General features: G+C 42.0%; 2 protein-coding genes and 2 non-coding genes across 4 annotated transcripts; 2 read left to right on the forward strand and 2 right to left on the reverse strand.

Annotated features, from left to right (window-relative positions):
• Positions 1 to 754: 754 nt before the first annotated feature.
• LOC114451876 (E3 ubiquitin-protein ligase RBBP6-like) lies at positions 755 to 4,894 on the reverse strand. Its single transcript, XM_028430874.1, has 13 exons — positions 4,729 to 4,894; positions 4,161 to 4,260; positions 3,969 to 4,008; positions 3,330 to 3,368; positions 3,126 to 3,214; positions 2,899 to 2,995; positions 2,665 to 2,807; positions 2,404 to 2,576; positions 1,951 to 2,054; positions 1,507 to 1,856; positions 1,108 to 1,165; positions 975 to 1,020; positions 755 to 897 (listed from the first exon to the last, which is right to left on the reverse strand). The coding sequence occupies exons 1-13, from the start codon at positions 4,892 to 4,894 to the stop codon at positions 755 to 757; spliced, it is 1,548 nt and encodes a 515-aa protein (XP_028286675.1).
• A 1,293-nt stretch (positions 4,895 to 6,187) lies between these two features.
• trnal-aag (transfer RNA leucine (anticodon AAG)) lies at positions 6,188 to 6,269 on the forward strand. Its single transcript has one exon. It is a non-coding gene; the product is annotated as a tRNA-Leu (tRNA).
• A 4,942-nt stretch (positions 6,270 to 11,211) lies between these two features.
• On the reverse strand, positions 11,212 to 15,494 carry LOC114451950 (E3 ubiquitin-protein ligase RBBP6-like). The gene is made up of 14 exons (XM_028431000.1): positions 15,329 to 15,494; positions 14,761 to 14,860; positions 14,569 to 14,608; positions 13,930 to 13,968; positions 13,726 to 13,814; positions 13,499 to 13,595; positions 13,265 to 13,407; positions 13,004 to 13,176; positions 12,551 to 12,654; positions 12,107 to 12,456; positions 11,952 to 12,006; positions 11,708 to 11,765; positions 11,575 to 11,620; positions 11,212 to 11,497 (listed from the first exon to the last, which is right to left on the reverse strand). The coding sequence occupies exons 1-14, from the start codon at positions 15,492 to 15,494 to the stop codon at positions 11,212 to 11,214; spliced, it is 1,746 nt and encodes a 581-aa protein (XP_028286801.1).
• A 1,293-nt stretch (positions 15,495 to 16,787) lies between these two features.
• Positions 16,788 to 16,869, forward strand: trnal-aag (transfer RNA leucine (anticodon AAG)). The gene has a single exon. It is a non-coding gene; the product is annotated as a tRNA-Leu (tRNA).
• Positions 16,870 to 21,370: the final 4,501 nt, after the last annotated feature.

Raw genomic sequence — 21,370 nt, forward strand, 5'->3', positions numbered from 1 at the left:
ATTTTCGTGACCCTACTCAAAACAGGCCACAGGGGCAGGCAGAAAAACCTATGAAAACACAACATTTTGTGTAGCCAGTAGGTGGCCAGTAGATGAAGTATGCGAGGCGTGAAAAGTTTGGCAGCAGGGTCACACATCGCCAAAAATGGCCACAAACCTTCAAATGGCGGACTTCCTGTTGGGTTTGGAGGGGGGGTCCAAGAGACTTTTTTGTGCGTCTTGAGGTGATACATATGTGTGCCAATTTTCATAATCCTGTGTCAAACCGGCCAGAGGGGCTACGCATTGGGGGCGCTATAGAGCCATTTTTATATGTGCATTTCAAAAGTCAGCAAATTTCAAAATTTTTCGGGCGAATGAATTTTTCTACCAAGTTTGGTGAGTTTTTGGGCATGTTAAGGCCTCCAAAAATGCGATCTTGGAGGGGGAAAAAAAAAAATAAAATAAAAAAAAAAAATAATAATCCTAAGGGTTTCAATAGGGCTCTTGCACCATTCGGTGCTCGGGCCCTAAAAAACTGTGTAAACGTACTGTATAGAAAATTCCTACACTATACCAAACACACAAATGTTTACCCGAACCTTGCATAACAACTGCAGTAACAAAATAACTTACTTGTCCTGCTGGTGGTGCTGTTGTGTGTGAAGAGGGAGAAGGGGGGGCTGTGTAGCAGGTGGAACCCAGGGAGGGTTGAGCCCTGGTGGGCCAGGACCATAAACAGGCTGAGGTTGGTAACTAATGGCAGGGGGTGGGATTAGTCCGGGGCCAGAGGTATACGGAGGCGGGTAGGCCTGTGGTGGTGGGGGATACATGGAGGGAGCTGGAAAAACTGGAGGGACAGGTGCAGGAGGTGGAGCTGGCATGTGAGGGATGGGGTGCTCTCCCCTACTTCTGTACCTGTTACAGAGAAAGGGACACAGGTCAATAACAGACTGACACTTTTCAATGCAAACATTTAACTGGTTAGATCTTACCAAGGTCTACTTCGTCTGTGAGAGTGGCTGGGATGTGACTGGTGACCTAATTGAGCAAAGAGACAGTTTGTTAGTTACTAAATGCCTTTTCTTTAAGCTCACTAATTTTTCGTAAATGAATTAAGCCTCTGACCTGATGGGTGAGGAGGCCTCGTAGGTGGCAGCTGGCCAATAACTGGCAAACTGTAGCTCTGCGGGGAAAAGATGAGATTAAGTGCACAGTTTCTAGAAATCCCTAGTAGAATATTAGTTATTATTTTTAGTAGTAATAATAAATGTTAACAATTTAAAGTTTATCCTGACATAAGGTGATGAAATAAAAACAGGTTATCTGATTCTTGACGAGTCTCTTGCTTCAAACCAAAACATTTATCCACCTGTGATCCACTGTCTGATGACTCTGGTGTCAAAGTGGGTTCTGGCTCCGTTTCCCTTAAAGGTAAAAGACACACAATTGACAAACTTGTGAAAAAAAATATTTCCTGAGTGTGCATTTTTAATTTCTCAGTTAACTTTCTCTGACTTAACTTACCCTGGTGGTGGTGGTTCTCCATGGCTGGTAGTGTGCATAGGAGAATGGTGGTCAACAACAGGTTCAGGGGCTGGGGAAGCACTATGTTCTTCAACAGCAGCAGCAACATGAGGAGGCGTTGGGGCAGCAGTATCAGTTGAAACAGGTGCAGGAGGAGGGACCTGTGCCTGAGAGGCCGTGGATGGTACACTTGTGGGAGGAGGGTGGGTAACATTGGCCAGGAGTGGGTCTTGCTGTCTGGAGTGGAGGGGTCTGACCAACTGCGGCCGTGGCGGAGGCGGGGCTGCATGCTGGACCTGCTTACGCACATGTTTGGTGTATCCCGTCTTATTTTTAAAGTTGTTCACAACCTAAATGAAGACAAACAGGGATTCATCATCATTTCAAAAACAGCTCAGGTATAAAACCCAACACCACATGAGAATATATATTTAAGAGGGCTACCTGTCGAAGAACCTTGTTGGCAATCAAATTGTCAGGAGAAACATCTGACTGTTTACATGTGAAGCAGATATGCTCCTCTGAGTCCAACAAGGCGGTCCTTATACCTGGAAACAGACAAAAACATATATTCCACAAAAGCATAAGGGACATGTTCAATAAAACTAACTTTCTTTCTGCCTCTTTAAGTATTGATGTTCTACTCATTTTAAGAATTATCTTGGATAAGCACATAGAGATTGAGTGGGAAAGTTGTTCCACAAACTGAACTGCAAGAAAATTACACCCATGAACAGCCTGGACAAATGAAAGTGAATGAAGCCCTGTGGCTACATTGCTCAAGTGAGTTCATTCTTAGCAGGAGCCAAACAAAACAGTAACACAAATATCGCACTTTGCCAAGCTTTTGTGTAAACTGAGATTTTTATCAGTACTACACAATTAGTAATAACTTACAATCATCGCAGTAACTGTTTCCACAGCAGGGTATTACTACGGCATCAGTCATCAAGTCATTGCAGATTGGACACAAGAGTTCATCAGGGATCGGGTCTGTATCATCCTCAGACCTTGACTGGTCATGTGGGACAAACGGAGGCCGTTCCTTCTTTCCTTGGGCATATGCCTCCCTAATAATAAAGCTTTGTTAGCAGCAATTCTTCAAGAGGACAGATGTCTGTGGGTATTTGGGTGTATGTTTCAGTGGTTGACACGTACGCATCTATGGCAGGTATCGCATACTCTCCAGTGCTGGTTAACATGGCGCCCTTGGTGCCTGGCTCTGCTTTCACCATAAAGCTTTGTGGTATGCCCTTACTAATTCTCACTGGCTTGGGACCCTCCACACTTTTATCCTGAACCTAAAATCAAAACAAATGCAATATGATCTTCCAGAAAGTGCAGTACAAGTTGCACATGTAGTTAGGAGAGAAGATTAGGAGCAATAATTACAATGAGCATAGGACATTGGCGAATATAGTGACCAGCTTTCCCACAACGATAGCAGGTGTAGTGCGCGGGAGGAGGTCCAATGGCTTTCTTTGAGTAACTAGAGACAAATAACAATTTAGACAAAGTTTATTATAGCTGCATATCTAGATAAAGTAAAAACAATTTTGAGTACAAATTAAAAATGTAGAAATCGTACTTAGGTATACAAATAAGGTGTGTATACTAACTGTATTGGATCGTATTCATGGTTGGACTGAGACATCATGGCTTTAATCTTGTCCTCCTCTGATGCATTTGCGTCTACCAGGTTTGGAGTCTAAAACACATGGTGGAAAAAGGAAATAAGAAAAATGCAGGATGTCAGCAAAGTTAAAAGACTTCTCTATTCAACCTTTTCTTTAACTACACAAAGCATCATACAGAGACAGTACCTTGGCAAGTTGGGCGAGTGACAAAGGAGAAGAATCCGTCTGCAGGAAAATCAGAGTACATACATTAACATACATTGGCATTTGTTACTGAACAACAGATCTAAAGATTTCTATGTTTATAAGATTGAGTTTTTTTTAAATACAAATCACTTGAAAATCTATTTCACACACACACATACTTCTTTAGGTTGTTAAATAAATATATGTTTCCACAAAAAAAACTCCTTCAAAAGACCACACTGGTCTGAAGCAGGCTACAAAATCATTTCAATATGAAATACAGTCATTAACAGTGTGTGTTATTTCTCAGTCACTTATAACGTGGCAACAATTAAACAGTTTTTCATCACTTTCAGCCAATTCACACTTTAATCTGCTCATTTCAAACCAGGGGTTTTAGAGAGAAACAACAAACTACTTTAACTGTGTTGACTCGAGGAAACCCTCCCCAAAAACACATTAAATAACACAGAGGTTAAGATCTCAACATAAACATGTAGCCACTACACAGTGAACACATGATACAATCTGATATCTGTTGACAGAATGTTTTAGAGAAAGGTGATTAAAGCCAGAAACAGGGCGGAAGAAAGAGAGGTGAGGGGAAGAGTGTGTTGTTTTTGGGTTTGTTTTACATACGGGTCTAGAAGATCCCACCACAGCTGTGTCAGAACGATCTCTGCAACAAAAAAACAAGAGAGGCCATTAGTTATGATGACTGGATTCAGCAGCCAAGCAGAGGGGTTTTTCAACTACAATTGTAGAGAATATGTGAAAGAAAAGAAAGAAAACAAAACTGCAGTACACTTAATCACTTAATGGTAGACTTACACAATGAACGTCCTGCCAGCAGGTTTTACTCCACCAATTGGAGTACGGCGGACGATCACGGATGAGTGTTTCGGGATATGGGCTTCATCGTCTGTGTATTCTGTAAAATAAGACACAACAAATTAGAAAACATACAGAACATAACATTTATGGAGCTTGGAACAAAACAGAATCACAGCTTGTGTTAGATGCACCATATATTATTATTAACTTGGAGCAAACCCATGGATTACAGCAAATGTTTACAACAGATTCTCACAACCTAAACTGTATAACGTTGTGGATAAATATATTTTTGCATTAAGCGACTGTTATGCGCATGGAAATGGTGTAATACTAGAGTGGGAAGCAATTGTGGTGTTGACTAGCCTTTGTAAAGTAAGTAAACATTTTTTACTAATGTGGCAGCATTAATTAACAAAAACACATTTTCTGGTTCATTACATAACACAAGTATCTAGAAGCCCTCGTTAACCTTTCCCCACCAACACTACTGTTGCAAGAGCTCAAACGTCAGCACAACATCTACTTGTTATAACATCATACAGAGTGTCTGCTCATATCCTACCTTCTCGAGTCTGCGCATTGGTGATCTGCAGGTCGCAGTCTGTGGCCTTGAGGCGCTCCCGAGCCATAATCAGCCTTTTAAGCTCACTGAGGGTGATATGAAGCCCATCGAAAGTGACTGTATTGTAATCCAGTTTGGAAGAAAACTTATAGTGAACACACAACATTTTTACAGGTCTAAGCACTTATGAGTCCAGTGTGCCTCGTCAGTTCTTAGAAGTCCAATACAACCCAACAGGGTGTCAACAAATCCAAGGCAGTCCGCGCAGCACAATATAAATTTATTTCATCGGTGTTGGTGAGGCCAAGTCCGTGGTAAATTGTCCTTGATGGAAAGCCCGGCCCGCCGAGCTGCAGCCAGTGGCTTCCCGAACAGCAGTCCTAGTGGAAATGTGTTGCTGTTGGTACAGTTCTTATTTTTCAAATCAAGGCAAATACTGCCGAGCCCCACAAAAAAAAGTCGAAACGAAACGAAATCGACGATAACTGAAAAAATTATTCAGAGGGGTTTCGTAATGTCAAAGCTAACATGCTACCCCTCGAGATTAGCTAACGTAGCCTCGACACTGAGCAAAACCTGAATCCAACAGTGACGCTTTTAGCACTCAAAGGTTCCTCTTCGGTCCGCGATTATTTTCCACAATAAAAAAACTGAAGTTGTATATCCAATTAAATCTTCTGTATTAAAATCCATAAAATCCATCAGCGATTAAAGCTCCTTCTCGTCTGGCTGTCACCAAATGGCAGGTAGTTGCCAGGTAACGGATTGACGTTCATAAACAATTATTACTTTGATTGCCGTTGCCCAGCAACTTCATTGTTTTTCAAAAAAATTTATTTTTTTCAAATATTAAGCAATTTCGGTGTCATTTTTAACATGGGAGTCTATGAGAGAGCCCTTCAATGAGGGTCATCTGCCAAATGTATCTCCAAATTTCAAGCTACAGACTCCAATTTAGTCTTAAAACACTCATTAGATGCTGCTCTATCAAACTTGTATTCAGAAGTTGGAGTGGTTTTCGAGGTCTCCTCTGCTGTTACCATGGTGACAGGCTGACACGCAGAGGCATACAAAGCTCTGACTTGCTCTGATTCTCCAGCAATTCAGAGCAATCCTTCACATCAGTATTCAAAGCAATGCTTCAGCTGCAGCAATCAAACTTGCATTTTCTACAGGAAATGCCCTTTTCTAGTTTCATAAAAATGTTTTTGTTCGTTTTCTTTTTTGTTTGTTTGTAGTATTGCTTCTTGCACCTAAATGTAGAGTTGCAAACCTTACAATCTAATATCGTTACTTTATCTTGGCATCACGGTGCTCTTTGGTTGTTTCTTGGCTTTGTTAATAGATTCTCGGTAGAAACAACATAAATGACTTTTGATGGGAAAGTTATGGCTCCGCCTCAACTAAACACGCGTTTGTCACGTGCACGATTTTTCCGGTAATGCTGCATGCGTTACGTGGTAGCGTGGCCGAGCGGTCTAAGGCGCTGGATTAAGGCTCCAGTCTCTTCGGGGGCGTGGGTTCGAATCCCACCGCTGCCAAGAAGTTTTCATCTTTCATGAACAGCAGCAATTTAATCCAAAGTTGCTGTTCTTAATTGGTGCTACAGAAAGGTTGATAAAATGCATTTTCTTTTGCATCTTACTTGTGATGGATCATTTCCTTTTGTTTTTATCTTATCTTCTTTTGTTGACTGGGAATTCACAAATAAATTTGGCAGGTAACTGGATAAAGCTTTCAGGCTAGCCAAATCTAAAACACAACAATAGTAACAGTACATTGATTGATCAGGGCCAAGCCTGGCAACAATTGAAAAAGATCTCAATTTACTTTGAATAATGTAATAAAAGAATCATCAGTACTGCTCAATCTGTCACATTATAGCCCTACTAAACCAATCTGCATGTGGTGTTTTATTCAGGTTTTCAGGGGTAGCATGGCCGAGCGGTGTCTGTGAGGCAGTTAGCACCCTGCCATCATATATAACACAACACATTCATACATATTCACACACAAAGAGGCCATAATATTTTTTATGGGTTGGTTAATTATTTTTGCTAAATTGTTTGTGACTTTGTTTTTAAACGTGTACTCTTCTTGGACATTTGCTTTTGTGCTCATTTATGCAAGGACAGATATTTGAATATTCTCTCACACTTCTGTATGACACAAACACAACACTACCTTGAACCACACTCATTTCTCTGTGAAGCACATGTTGTGCTAATTCATAAGCTTTATTCGATGTAAACAGAGACTACATTTTGGGTTTTTGACTGTGGCTATGGTAAAATTAGTTGATTTGTGATTTTTGACATCTGCTGAATGATTCACTGAGAAAATGATCAATCCCAGTCTCCACAGTCCTCTGGGTCCATATAGCTTGTGAAAAGACTTTTCATGAAAATGTTCTTTTGTCAGTTAAGTTAGTCTTTTCTGTGTTGTTGTGAGCAGCTGCAGTTGGTAAATCCTCCACAGCTAAGTCTATCTTTCCATCTTTGAGCGATGAGGATAAGGTGTAGAGCATGAACTCTGAGCCCACAGTTACTGGTGTTGGTAAACCTGCTACGGCGGTGACTTTGGACTCAGGGGGATGAGCATGTACACAGTGATGCCAATGATGTTACTGAGTCCTGTGGAAGAGAAGGTCAATCAAATGATGGACTGCATCTTGTAGAGATGCCAGAGATATCTTACAGCCTTTAACTTAACACATTGCTTCTTGTTGTTCTAATCAAACAGATGGGAGATGCCTGTTTTATAGCTTGTGTTGTGCTGTTGTAGCTAATGTAGACGTGTCTGTTTCAACCCAAACTATAATCTTTTCTTTAAAAAATCAAACTACACATGACATGAGGTCAAGTCTAGAGAATCTGGCTACTGAACCCAAGCTACCATAGTTTAGAGAGTGCTGTGCAGATTGTTCTGCCGCCTTGCAGCATTTCAGACCGAAACCTACAAGCAAATACTCTGCAGCATCCTGCTCATAGTCTCCATCCTCAGCAAAGTGATCGATCTCTTTACAAACTCCTCAGAATGAGGTCTCTGTTTGTGTGACTCAGAATTTGCTTCTTCATTGTTAGAATAATAATTTTGAGACCAGATATTGTTCACTTCTTCTTAATCAAGAACCTGGGAAGATGAGCAAAAGGATCCAGAAGGTCATCACTAACACATCCATGGCATATCCAGGACTCAATCTCTTTTCTATTGCTCTTTAAGATGCATCTCAACAACAATCAAAATCTTATCATAAATGCATCTCAGATCGAATATGAGGTGTGATTTTCTCAGATAAAGAGAAAAGTAAAACCTGTGTGTATTTTTCACTGACTTTGAATGGGGAGGAGCCTTTATAAGGTTGGAAAGTGTTATCAAGGATGGAGCGCTATGAAACTTTTGCTTTGATATTTTTTATTATTATTTCTCCTGTGCAATAGTTGTCTGCATCTCTCACAGAAAAGTCCTTCTCACAATGCACATATATACAATTCAGACAAAACAACTATACAGTGTATAGGACAATCGCTCCAGCAACAATAAAATACATCAATAAATATTTCCAGCAACAGAGGCCATTTGGTCTGTATAAAGTTCTCTGATTATCTTTTTATACTTTAGACACATTTTATAGTCATGTATGAGTAACGTTGTATTTCTTTAAAATATATATGTGTACTGCCAATTTATTCAATATTCAAGATCCCAAACATGGCGGCAATTAATATCGAAACCCTAAATAACAACTGTTATGACATTCATTATAATACTATTTTCTTTAAACATGCAGGTCTATAGCAGCTTGGTCCCTGATGAGGAATAGGATGGAGGATGGTGAGGGGGACCACGTCTCTCTTCTCTCCCTCTTCTTCCTCTTCCCTGTGGTGAATAATCTCTGGCTAATGGAGACACTCTCTCTCTTTTTCTGTCTCTGTGGCCATGACCTCTGTGACACACTGGGGGATGTTGGCCATCGTAATTTTTGTTGTACCAGTCTTCATACTCTTTTATCCGTTGTCTAGACCGTTCACTTTCCCAGCGATCATGGCCTCTAGGACTAGAACCCTTCGGTTCATAAGGTGGTGGTGGCTCCCGGGGAGGTGGCTTCCTCCCACCTGGACTGCGGCTCCTGAAGCCACCAGGGGGTCGAGACCTAGACCTATAATGTCCTGCTCCTTCTGCACCCTCTGAACCTGCTCCTCGGTAGGAGAGAGGAGACCGTGGCGAGCCAGAGCACCGGTACCCATAAAACCTTGAACGAGACCGTTCACTTTCCCAGCGATCATGGCCTCTAGGACTAGAACCCTTCGGTTCATAAGGTGGTGGTGGCTCCCGGGGAGGTGGCTTCCTCCCACCTGGACTGCGGCTCCTGAAGCCACCAGGGGGTCGAGACCTAGACCTATAATGTCCTGCTCCTTCTGCACCCTCTGAACCTGCTCCTCGGTAGGAGAGAGGAGACCGTGGCGAGCCAGAGCACCGGTACCCATAAAACCTTGAACGAGAGCGTGATCTAGACCTTGAGCGGCCATAACTGAGTCCATTGCGCCTAGAATAAGGGGAGCGGGGATAAGACCGACCATGGGAACGTGAATGTGAATGGGATGTGTTGGGAGAAAAAGAATCAGATCTGGATCTGGATCTTGATCTGGATCTAAAGCTGTATGGCCGGGATCTAGGAAAAAACAAGGAGGGGACAAAGAAAACAGATTGTTCAAATAACTTTAATAAATACCTTTTGGATTGAGAATAGTGCTGATGTAATCAAAATATGTACTACAACAATCTTTGTATGCTCTTGTGATAAGGTTACCTAGAATAAGACTGTCTCTGTCTCTTTGGTGCATTTCTGTGCTTCATAAGCTCTTTGTGGAAGTCCTTTGTAAATTCATCTAGCTTAGATGTAACTCTGTGAAAACAAGAACAATTAAAGCTGCAAGCAGCATTGCGGGCCCTCGCAGACCTTGCGATCCGCGGGGCCATCGCAGTCTTCTCTCCTATGCTCTCGTCTCCTATACTCTCCTAGTCCTATGCTCTCCTCTCCTCTCTCCTCTCATTTTCAGAGATGTACAACAAACACATGTTTACAACCAAACTTTCCTGCTACCAGTAGGTGGCGCTATTACCGTATCATCCTATTAGCATATATATCTGTTCAGACTCGGGTCCATAGCAGTACTGTAAGATTTTGTCCACATTGCATAAAGTATATGGGTAGTACTGCATAAAACACAGCGAGTTCCTTTGTAATGGCGAATGGTCAACTTTGAGGCCACTCCCCCGCCACACGGTAATACTTTTGAAAGAGTTTTGGAATGCGTCTATTCCCTATGGTGTCCTGAGTGGACACAGTGATTTTCAGCTCAATTGGATGAAGTATGTGAGGCGTGAAAAGTTTTGAAGCAGGGTCACAAATAGGCAAAAAATGGCCACATAAGTCAAAATGGCGGACTTCCTGTTGGGTTTGGAGGGGGGGTCCAAGAGACTTTTTTGTGCGTCTTGGGGTGGTACACATATGTGCTAATTTTCATGATCCTGTGTCAAACTGGCCAGCGGGGCTACGCGTTAGGGCAAAAAATACAGGGAGTTCCTTTGTAAGGGCGAATGGTCGACTTTGAGGCCATGCCCCCACCACACCGTAATACTTTTGTAAGAGTTTTGAAATGCGTCTATTCTGTATCGTGTCCTGAGTGGACACAGTGATTTTCAGCTTGATTGGATGAAGTATGCGAGGCGTGAAAAGTTTTGCAGCAGGGTCACAAATCGCCAAAAATTAACAGAAATTTCAAAATGGCGGACTTCCTGTTGGGTTTGGAGGGGGGGTCCAAGAGACTTTTTTGTGCATCTTGGGGTGATAAACATGTGTGCCAATTTCCGTGACCCTACTCAAAACAGGCCACAGGGGCAGGCAGAAAAACCTATGAAAACACAACATTTTGTGTAGCCAGTAGGTGGCCAGTAGATGAAGTATGCGAGGCGTGAAAAGTTTGGCAGCAGGGTCACACATCGCCAAAAATGGCCACAAACCTTCAAATGGCGGACTTCCTGTTGGGTTTGGAGGGGGGGTCCAAGAGACTTTTTTGTGCGTCTTGAGGTGATACATATGTGTGCCAATTTTCATAATCCTGTGTCAAACCGGCCAGAGGGGCTACGCGTTGGGGGCGCTATAGAGCCATTTTTATATGTGCATTTCAAAAGTCAGCAAATTTCAAAATTTTTCGGGCGAATGAATTTTTCTACCAAGTTTGGTGAGTTTTTGGGCATGTTAAGGCCTCCAAAAATGCGATCTTGGAGGGGGAAAAAAAAAAAAAATAAATAAAAAAAAAAAAAAATAATAATCCTAAGGGTTTCAATAGGGCTCTTGCACCATTCGGTGCTCGGGCCCTAAAAAACTGTGTAAACGTACTGTATAGAAAATTCCTACACTATACCAAACACACAAATGTTTACCCGAACCTTGCATAACAACTGCAGTAACAAAATAACTTACTTGTCCTGCTGGTGGTGCTGTTGTGTGTGAAGAGGGAGAAGGGGGGGCTGTGTAGCAGGTGGAACCCAGGGAGGGTTGAGCCCTGGTGGGCCAGGACCATAAACAGGCTGAGGTTGGTAACTAATGGCAGGGGGTGGGATTAGTCCGGGGCCAGAGGTATACGGAGGCGGGTAGGCCTGTGGTGGTGGGGGATACATGGAGGGAGCTGGAAAAACTGGAGGGACAGGTGCAGGAGGTGGAGCTGGCATGTGAGGGATGGGGTGCTCTCCCCTACTTCTGTACCTGTTACAGAGAAAGGGACACAGGTCAATAACAGACTGACACTTTTCAATGCAAACATTTAACTGGTTAGATCTTACCAAGGTCTACTTCGTCTGTGAGAGTGGCTGGGATGTGACTGGTGACCTAATTGAGCAAAGAGACAGTTTGTTAGTTACTAAATGCCTTTTCTTTAAGCTCACTAATTTTTCGTAAATGAATTAAGCCTCTGACCTGATGGGTGAGGAGGCCTCGTAGGTGGCAGCTGGCCAATAACTGGCAAACTGTAGCTCTGCGGGGAAAAGATGAGATTAAGTGCACAGTTTCTAGAAATCCCTAGTAGAATATTAGTTATTATTTTTAGTAGTAATAATAAATGTTAACAATTTAAAGTTTATCCTGACATAAGGTGATGAAATAAAAACAGGTTATCTGATTCTTGACGAGTCTCTTGCTTCAAACCAAAACATTTATCCACCTGTGATCCACTGTCTGATGACTCTGGTGTCAAAGTGGGTTCTGGCTCCGTTTCCCTTAAAGGTAAAAGACACACAATTGACAAACTTGTGAAAAAAAATATTTCCTGAGTGTGCATTTTTAATTTCTCAGTTAACTTTCTCTGACTTAACTTACCCTGGTGGTGGTGGTTCTCCATGGCTGGTAGTGTGCATAGGAGAATGGTGGTCAACAACAGGTTCAGGGGCTGGGGAAGCACTATGTTCTTCAACAGCAGCAGCAACATGAGGAGGCGTTGGGGCAGCAGTATCAGTTGAAACAGGTGCAGGAGGAGGGACCTGTGCCTGAGAGGCCGTGGATGGTACACTTGTGGGAGGAGGGTGGGTAACATTGGCCAGGAGTGGGTCTTGCTGTCTGGAGTGGAGGGGTCTGACCAACTGCGGCCGTGGCGGAGGCGGGGCTGCATGCTGGACCTGCTTACGCACATGTTTGGTGTATCCCGTGTCATTTTTAAAGTTGTTCACAACCTAAATGAAGACAAACAGGGATTCATCATCATTTCAAAAACAGCTCAGGTATAAAACCCAACACCACATGAGAATATATATTTAAGAGGGCTACCTGTCGAAGAAACTTGTTGGCAATCAAATTGTCAGGAGAAACATCTGACTGTTTACATGTGAAGCAGATATGCTCCTCTGAGTCCAACAAGGCGGTCCTTATACCTGGAAACAGACAAAAACATATATTCCACAAAAGCATAAGGGACATGTTCAATAAAACTAACTTTCTTTCTGCCTCTTTAAGTATTGATGTTCTACTCATTTTAAGAATTATCTTGGATAAGCACATAGAGATTGAGTGGGAAAGTTGTTCCACAAACTGAACTGCAAGAAAATTACACCCATGAACAGCCTGGACAAATGAAAGTGAATGAAGCCCTGTGGCTACATTGCTCAAGTGAGTTCATTCTTAGCGGGAGCCAAACAAAACAGTAACACAAATATCGCACTTTGCCAAGCTTTTGTGTAAACTGAGATTTTTATCAGTACTACACAATTAGTAATAACTTACAATCATCGCAGTAACTGTTTCCACAGCAGGGTATTACTACGGCATCAGTCATCAAGTCATTGCAGATTGGACACAAGAGTTCATCAGGGATCGGGTCTGTATCATCCTCAGACCTTGACTGGTCATGTGGGACAAACGGAGGCCGTTCCTTCTTTCCTTGGGCATATGCCTCCCTAATAATAAAGCTTTGTTAGCAGCAATTCTTCAAGAGGACAGATGTCTGTGGGTATTTGGGTGTATGTTTCAGTGGTTGACACGTACGCATCTATGGCAGGTATCGCATACTCTCCAGTGCTGGTTAACATGGCGCCCTTGGTGCCTGGCTCTGCTTTCACCATAAAGCTTTGTGGTATGCCCTTACTAATTCTCACTGGCTTGGGACCCTCCACACTTTTATCCTGAACCTAAAATCAAAACAAATGCAATATGATCTTCCAGAAAGTGCAGTACAAGTTGCACATGTAGTTAGGAGAGAAGATTAGGAGCAATAATTACAATGAGCATAGGACATTGGCGAATATAGTGACCAGCTTTCCCACAACGATAGCAGGTGTAGTGCGCGGGAGGAGGTCCAATGGCTTTCTTTGAGTAACTAGAGACAAATAACAATTTAGACAAAGTTTATTATAGCTGCATATCTAGATAAAGTAAAAACAATTTTGAGTACAAATTAAAAATGTAGAAATCGTACTTAGGTATACAAATAAGGTGTGTATACTAACTGTATTGGATCGTATTCATGGTTGGACTGAGACATCATGGCTTTAATCTTGTCCTCCTCTGATGCATTTGCGTCTACCAGGTTTGGAGTCTAAAACACATGGTGGAAAAAGGAAATAAGAAAAATGCAGGATGTCAGCAAAGTTAAAAGACTTCTCTATTCAACCTTTTCTTTAACTACACAAAGCATCATACAGAGACAGTACCTTGGCAAGTTGGGCGAGTGACAAAGGAGAAGAATCCGTCTGCAGGAAAATCAGAGTACATACATTAACATACATTGGCATTTGTTACTGAACAACAGATCTAAAGATTTCTATGTTTATAAGATTGAGTTTTTTTTAAATACAAATCACTTGAAAATCTATTTCACACACACACATACTTCTTTAGGTTGTTAAATAAATATATGTTTCCACAAAAAAAACTCCTTCAAAAGACCACACTGGTCTGAAGCAGGCTACAAAATCATTTCAATATGAAATACAGTCATTAACAGTGTGTGTTATTTCTCAGTCACTTATAACGTGGCAACAATTAAACAGTTTTTCATCACTTTCAGCCAATTCACACTTTAATCTGCTCATTTCAAACCAGGGGTTTTAGAGAGAAACAACAAACTACTTTAACTGTGTTGACTCGAGGAAACCCTCCCCAAAAACACATTAAATAACACAGAGGTTAAGATCTCAACATAAACATGTAGCCACTACACAGTGAACACATGATACAATCTGATATCTGTTGACAGAATGTTTTAGAGAAAGGTGATTAAAGCCAGAAACAGGGCGGAAGAAAGAGAGGTGAGGGGAAGAGTGTGTTGTTTTTGGGTTTGTTTTACATACGGGTCTAGAAGATCCCACCACAGCTGTGTCAGAACGATCTCTGCAACAAAAAAACAAGAGAGGCCATTAGTTATGATGACTGGATTCAGCAGCCAAGCAGAGGGGTTTTTCAACTACAATTGTAGAGAATATGTGAAAGAAAAGAAAGAAAACAAAACTGCAGTACACTTAATCACTTAATGGTAGACTTACACAATGAACGTCCTGCCAGCAGGTTTTACTCCACCAATTGGAGTACGGCGGACGATCACGGATGAGTGTTTCGGGATATGGGCTTCATCGTCTGTGTATTCTGTAAAATAAGACACAACAAATTAGAAAACATACAGAACATAACATTTATGGAGCTTGGAACAAAACAGAATCACAGCTTGTGTTAGATGCACCATATATTATTATTAACTTGGAGCAAACCCATGGATTACAGCAAATGTTTACAACAGATTCTCACAACCTAAACTGTATAACGTTGTGGATAAATATATTTTTGCATTAAGCGACTGTTATGCGCATGGAAATGGTGTAATACTAGAGTGGGAAGCAATTGTGGTGTTGACTAGCCTTTGTAAAGTAAGTAAACATTTTTTACTAATGTGGCAGCATTAATTAACAAAAACACATTTTCTGGTTCATTACATAACACAAGTATCTAGAAGCCCTCGTTAACCTTTCCCCACCAACACTACTGTTGCAAGAGCTCAAACGTCAGCACAACATCTACTTGTTATAACATCATACAGAGTGTCTGCTCATATCCTACCTTCTCGAGTCTGCGCATTGGTGATCTGCAGGTCGCAGTCTGTGGCCTTGAGGCGCTCCCGAGCCATAATCAGCCTTTTAAGCTCACTGAGGGTGATATGAAGCCCATCGAAAGTGACTGTATTGTAATCCAGTTTGGAAGAAAACTTATAGTGAACACACAACATTTTTACAGGTCTAAGCACTTATGAGTCCAGTGTGCCTCGTCAGTTCTTAGAAGTCCAATACAACCCAACAGGGTGTCAACAAATCCAAGGCAGTCCGCGCAGCACAATATAAATTTATTTCATCGGTGTTGGTGAGGCCAAGTCCGTGGTAAATTGTCCTTGATGGAAAGCCCGGCCCGCCGAGCTGCAGCCAGTGGCTTCCCGAACAGCAGTCCTAGTGGAAATGTGTTGCTGTTGGTACAGTTCTTATTTTTCAAATCAAGGCAAATACTGCCGAGCCCCACAAAAAAAAGTCGAAACGAAACGAAATCGACGATAACTGAAAAAATTATTCAGAGGGGTTTCGTAATGTCAAAGCTAACATGCTACCCCTCGAGATTAGCTAACGTAGCCTCGACACTGAGCAAAACCTGAATCCAACAGTGACGCTTTTAGCACTCAAAGGTTCCTCTTCGGTCCGCGATTATTTTCCACAATAAAAAAACTGAAGTTGTATATCCAATTAAATCTTCTGTATTAAAATCCATAAAATCCATCAGCGATTAAAGCTCCTTCTCGTCTGGCTGTCACCAAATGGCAGGTAGTTGCCAGGTAACGGATTGACGTTCATAAACAATTATTACTTTGATTGCCGTTGCCCAGCAACTTCATTGTTTTTCAAAAAAATTTATTTTTTTCAAATATTAAGCAATTTCGGTGTCATTTTTAACATGGGAGTCTATGAGAGAGCCCTTCAATGAGGGTCATCTGCCAAATGTATCTCCAAATTTCAAGCTACAGACTCCAATTTAGTCTTAAAACACTCATTAGATGCTGCTCTATCAAACTTGTATTCAGAAGTTGGAGTGGTTTTCGAGGTCTCCTCTGCTGTTACCATGGTGACAGGCTGACACGCAGAGGCATACAAAGCTCTGACTTGCTCTGATTCTCCAGCAATTCAGAGCAATCCTTCACATCAGTATTCAAAGCAATGCTTCAGCTGCAGCAATCAAACTTGCATTTTCTACAGGAAATGCCCTTTTCTAGTTTCATAAAAATGTTTTTGTTCGTTTTCTTTTTTGTTTGTTTGTAGTATTGCTTCTTGCACCTAAATGTAGAGTTGCAAACCTTACAATCTAATATCGTTACTTTATCTTGGCATCACGGTGCTCTTTGGTTGTTTCTTGGCTTTGTTAATAGATTCTCGGTAGAAACAACATAAATGACTTTTGATGGGAAAGTTATGGCTCCGCCTCAACTAAACACGCGTTTGTCACGTGCACGATTTTTCCGGTAATGCTGCATGCGTTACGTGGTAGCGTGGCCGAGCGGTCTAAGGCGCTGGATTAAGGCTCCAGTCTCTTCGGGGGCGTGGGTTCGAATCCCACCGCTGCCAAGAAGTTTGGCCAACAGCAGCAATTTAATCCAAAGTTGCTGTTCTTAATTGGTGCTACAGAAAGGTTGATAAAATGCATTTTCTTTTGCATCTTACTTGTGATGGATCATTTCCTTTTGTTTTTATCTTATCTTCTTTTGTTGACTGGGAATTCACAAATAAATTTGGCAGGTAACTGGATAAAGCTTTCAGGCTAGCCAAATCTAAAACACAACAATAGTAACAGTACATTGATTGATCAGGGCCAAGCCTGGCAACAATTGAAAAAGATCTCAATTTACTTTGAATAATGTAATAAAAGAATCATCAGTACTGCTCAATCTGTCACATTATAGCCCTACTAAACCAATCTGCATGTGGTGTTTTATTCAGGTTTTCAGGGGTAGCATGGCCGAGCGGTGTCTGTGAGGCAGTTAGCACCCTGCCACAACACATTCATACATATTCACACACAAAGAGGCCATAATATTTTTTATGGGTTGGTTAATTATTTTTGCTAAATTGTTTGTGACTTTGTTTTTAAACGTGTACTCTTCTTGGACATTTGCTTTTGTGCTCATTTATGCAAGGACAGATATTTGAATATTCTCTCACACAGAGACACCTGAGGCAACCTGTATGACACAAACACAACACTACCTTGAACCACACTCATTTCTCTGTGAAGCACATGTTGTGCTAATTCATAAGCTTTATTCGATGTAAACAGAGACTACATTTTGGGTTTTTGACTGTGGCTATGGTAAAATTAGTTGATTTGTGATTTTTGACATCTGCTGAATGATTCACTGAGAAAATGATCAATCCCAGTCTCCACAGTCCTCTGGGTCCATATAGCTTGTGAAAAGACTTTTCATGAAAATGTTCTTTTGTCAGTTAAGTTAGTCTTTTCTGTGTTGTTGTGAGCAGCTGCAGTTGGTAAATCCTCCACAGCTAAGTCTATCTTTCCATCTTTGAGCGATGAGGATAAGGTGTAGAGCATGAACTCTGAGCCCACAGTTACTGGTGTTGGTAAACCTGCTACGGCGGTGACTTTGGACTCAGGGGGATGAGCATGTACACAGTGATGCCAATGATGTTACTGAGTCCTGTGGAAGAGAAGGTCAATCAAATGATGGACTGCATCTTGTAGAGATGCCAGAGATATCTTACAGCCTTTAACTTAACACATTGCTTCTTGTTGTTCTAATCAAACAGATGGGAGATGCCTGTTTTATAGCTTGTGTTGTGCTGTTGTAGCTAATGTAGACGTGTCTGTTTCAACCCAAACTATAATCTTTTCTTTAAAAAATCAAACTACACATGACATGAGGTCAAGTCTAGAGAATCTGGCTACTGAACCCAAGCTACCATAGTTTAGAGAGTGCTGTGCAGATTGTTCTGCCGCCTTGCAGCATTTCAGACCGAAACCTACAAGCAAATACTCTGCAGCATCCTGCTCATAGTCTCCATCCTCAGCAAAGTGATCGATCTCTTTACAAACTCCTCAGAATGAGGTCTCTGTTTGTGTGACTCAGAATTTGCTTCTTCATTGTTAGAATAATAATTTTGAGACCAGATATTGTTCACTTCTTCTTAATCAAGAACCTGGGAAGATGAGCAAAAGGATCCAGAAGGTCATCACTAACACATCCATGGCATATCCAGGACTCAATCTCTTTTCTATTGCTCTTTAAGATGCATCTCAACAACAATCAAAATCTTATCATAAATGCATCTCAGATCGAATATGAGGTGTGATTTTCTCAGATAAAGAGAAAAGAAAAACCTGTGTGTATTTTTCACTGACTTTGAATGGGGAGGAGCCTTTATAAGGTTGGAAAGTGTTATCAAGGATGGAGCGCTATGAAACTTTTGCTTTGATATTTTTTATTATTATTTCTCCTGTGCAATAGTTGTCTGCATCTCTCACAGAAAAGTCCTTCTCACAATGCACATATATACAATTCAGACAAAACAACTATACAGTGTATAGGACAATCGCTCCAGCAACAATAAAATACATCAATAAATATTTCCAGCAACAGAGGCCATTTGGTCTGTATAAAGTTCTCTGATTATCTTTTTATACTTTAGACACATTTTATAGTCATGTATGAGTAACGTTGTATTTCTTTAAAATATATATGTGTACTGCCAATTTATTCAATATTCAAGATCCCAAACATGGCGGCAATTAATATCGAAACCCTAAATAACAACTGTTATGACATTCATTATAATACTATTTTCTTTAAACATGCAGGTCTATAGCAGCTTGGTCCCTGATGAGGAATAGGATGGAGGATGGTGAGGGGGACCACGTCTCTCTTCTCTCCCTCTTCTTCCTCTTCCCTGTGGTGAATAATCTCTGGCTAATGGAGACACTCTCTCTCTTTTTCTGTCTCTGTGGCCATGACCTCTGTGACACACTGGGGGATGTTGGCCATCGTAATTTTTGTTGTACCAGTCTTCATACTCTTTTATCCGTTGTCTAGACCGTTCACTTTCCCAGCGATCATGGCCTCTAGGACTAGAACCCTTCGGTTCATAAGGTGGTGGTGGCTCCCGGGGAGGTGGCTTCCTCCCACCTGGACTGCGGCTCCTGAAGCCACCAGGGGGTCGAGACCTAGACCTATAATGTCCTGCTCCTTCTGCACCCTCTGAACCTGCTCCTCGGTAGGAGAGAGGAGACCGTGGCGAGCCAGAGCACCGGTACCCATAAAACCTTGAACGAGACCGTTCACTTTCCCAGCGATCATGGCCTCTAGGACTAGAACCCTTCGGTTCATAAGGTGGTGGTGGCTCCCGGGGAGGTGGCTTCCTCCCACCTGGACTGCGGCTCCTGAAGCCACCAGGGGGTCGAGACCTAGACCTATAATGTCCTGCTCCTTCTGCACCCTCTGAACCTGCTCCTCGGTAGGAGAGAGGAGACCGTGGCGAGCCAGAACACCGGTACCCATAAAACCTTGAACGAGAGCGTGATCTAGACCTTGAGCGGCCATAACTGAGTCCATTGCGCCTAGAATAAGGGGAGCGGGGATAAGACCGACCATGGGAACGTGAATGTGAATGGGATGTGTTGGGAGAAAAAGAATCAGATCTGGATCTGGATCTTGATCTGGATCTAAAGCTGTATGGCCGTGATCTAGGAAAAAACAAGGAGGGGACAAAGAAAACAGATTGTTCAAATAACTTTAATAAATACCTTTTGGATTGAGAATAGTGCTGATGTAATCAAAATATGTACTACAACAATCTTTGTATGCTCTTGTGATAAGGTTACCTAGAATAAGACTGTCTCTGTCTCTTTGGTGCATTTCTGTGCTTCATAAGCTCTTTGTGGAAGTCCTTTGTAAATTCATCTAGCTTAGATGTAACTCTGTGAAAACAAGAACAATTAAAGCTGCAAGCAGCATTGCGGGCCCTCGCAGACCTTGCGATCCGCGGGGCCATCGCAGTCTTCTCTCCTATGCTCTCGTCTCCTATACTCTCCTGTCCTATGCTCTCCTCTCCTCTCTCCTCTCATTTTCAGAGATGTACAACAAACACATGTTTACAACCAAACTTTCCTGCTACCAGTAGGTGGCGCTATTACCGTATCATCCTATTAGCATATATATCTGTTCAGACTCGGGTCCATAGCAGTACTGTAAGATTTTGTCCACATTGCATAAAGTATATGGGTAGTACTGCATAAAACACAGCGAGTTCCTTTGTAATGGCGAATGGTCAACTTTGAGGCCACTCCCCCGCCACACGGTAATACTTTTGAAAGAGTTTTGGAATGCGTCTATTCCCTATGGTGTCCTGAGTGGACACAGTGATTTTCAGCTCAATTGGATGAAGTATGTGAGGCGTGAAAAGTTTTGAAGCAGGGTCACAAATAGGCAAAAAATGGCCACATAAGTCAAAATGGCGGACTTCCTGTTGGGTTTGGAGGGGGGGTCCAAGAGACTTTTTTGTGCGTCTTGGGGTGGTACACATATGTGCTAATTTTCATGATCCTGTGTCAAACTGGCCAGCGGGGCTACGCGTTAGGGCAAAAAATACAGGGAGTTCCTTTGTAAGGGCGAATGGTCGACTTTGAGGCCATGCCCCCACCACACCGTAATACTTTTGTAAGAGTTTTGAAATGCGTCTATTCTGTATCGTGTCCTGAGTGGACACAGTGATTTTCAGCTTGATTGGATGAAGTATGCGAGGCGTGAAAAGTTTTGCAGCAGGGTCACAAATCGCCAAAAATTAACAGAAATTTCAAAATGGCGGACTTCCTGTTGGGTTTGGAGGGGGGGTCCAAGAGACTTTTTTGTGCATCTTGGGGTGATAAACATGTGTGCCAATTTCCGTGACCCTAATCAAAACAGGCCACAGGGGCAGGCAGAAAAACCTATGAAAACACAACATTTTGTGTAGCCAGTAGGTGGCCAGTAGATGAAATATGCGAGGCGTGAAAAGTTTGGCAGCAGGGTCACACATCGCCAAAAATGGCCACAAACCTTCAAATGGCGGACTTCCTGTT

Source organism: Parambassis ranga, chromosome 1 (genome assembly GCF_900634625.1).
Source record: "Parambassis ranga chromosome 1, fParRan2.1, whole genome shotgun sequence".
Lineage (NCBI taxonomy): Eukaryota > Metazoa > Chordata > Actinopteri > Ambassidae > Parambassis > Parambassis ranga.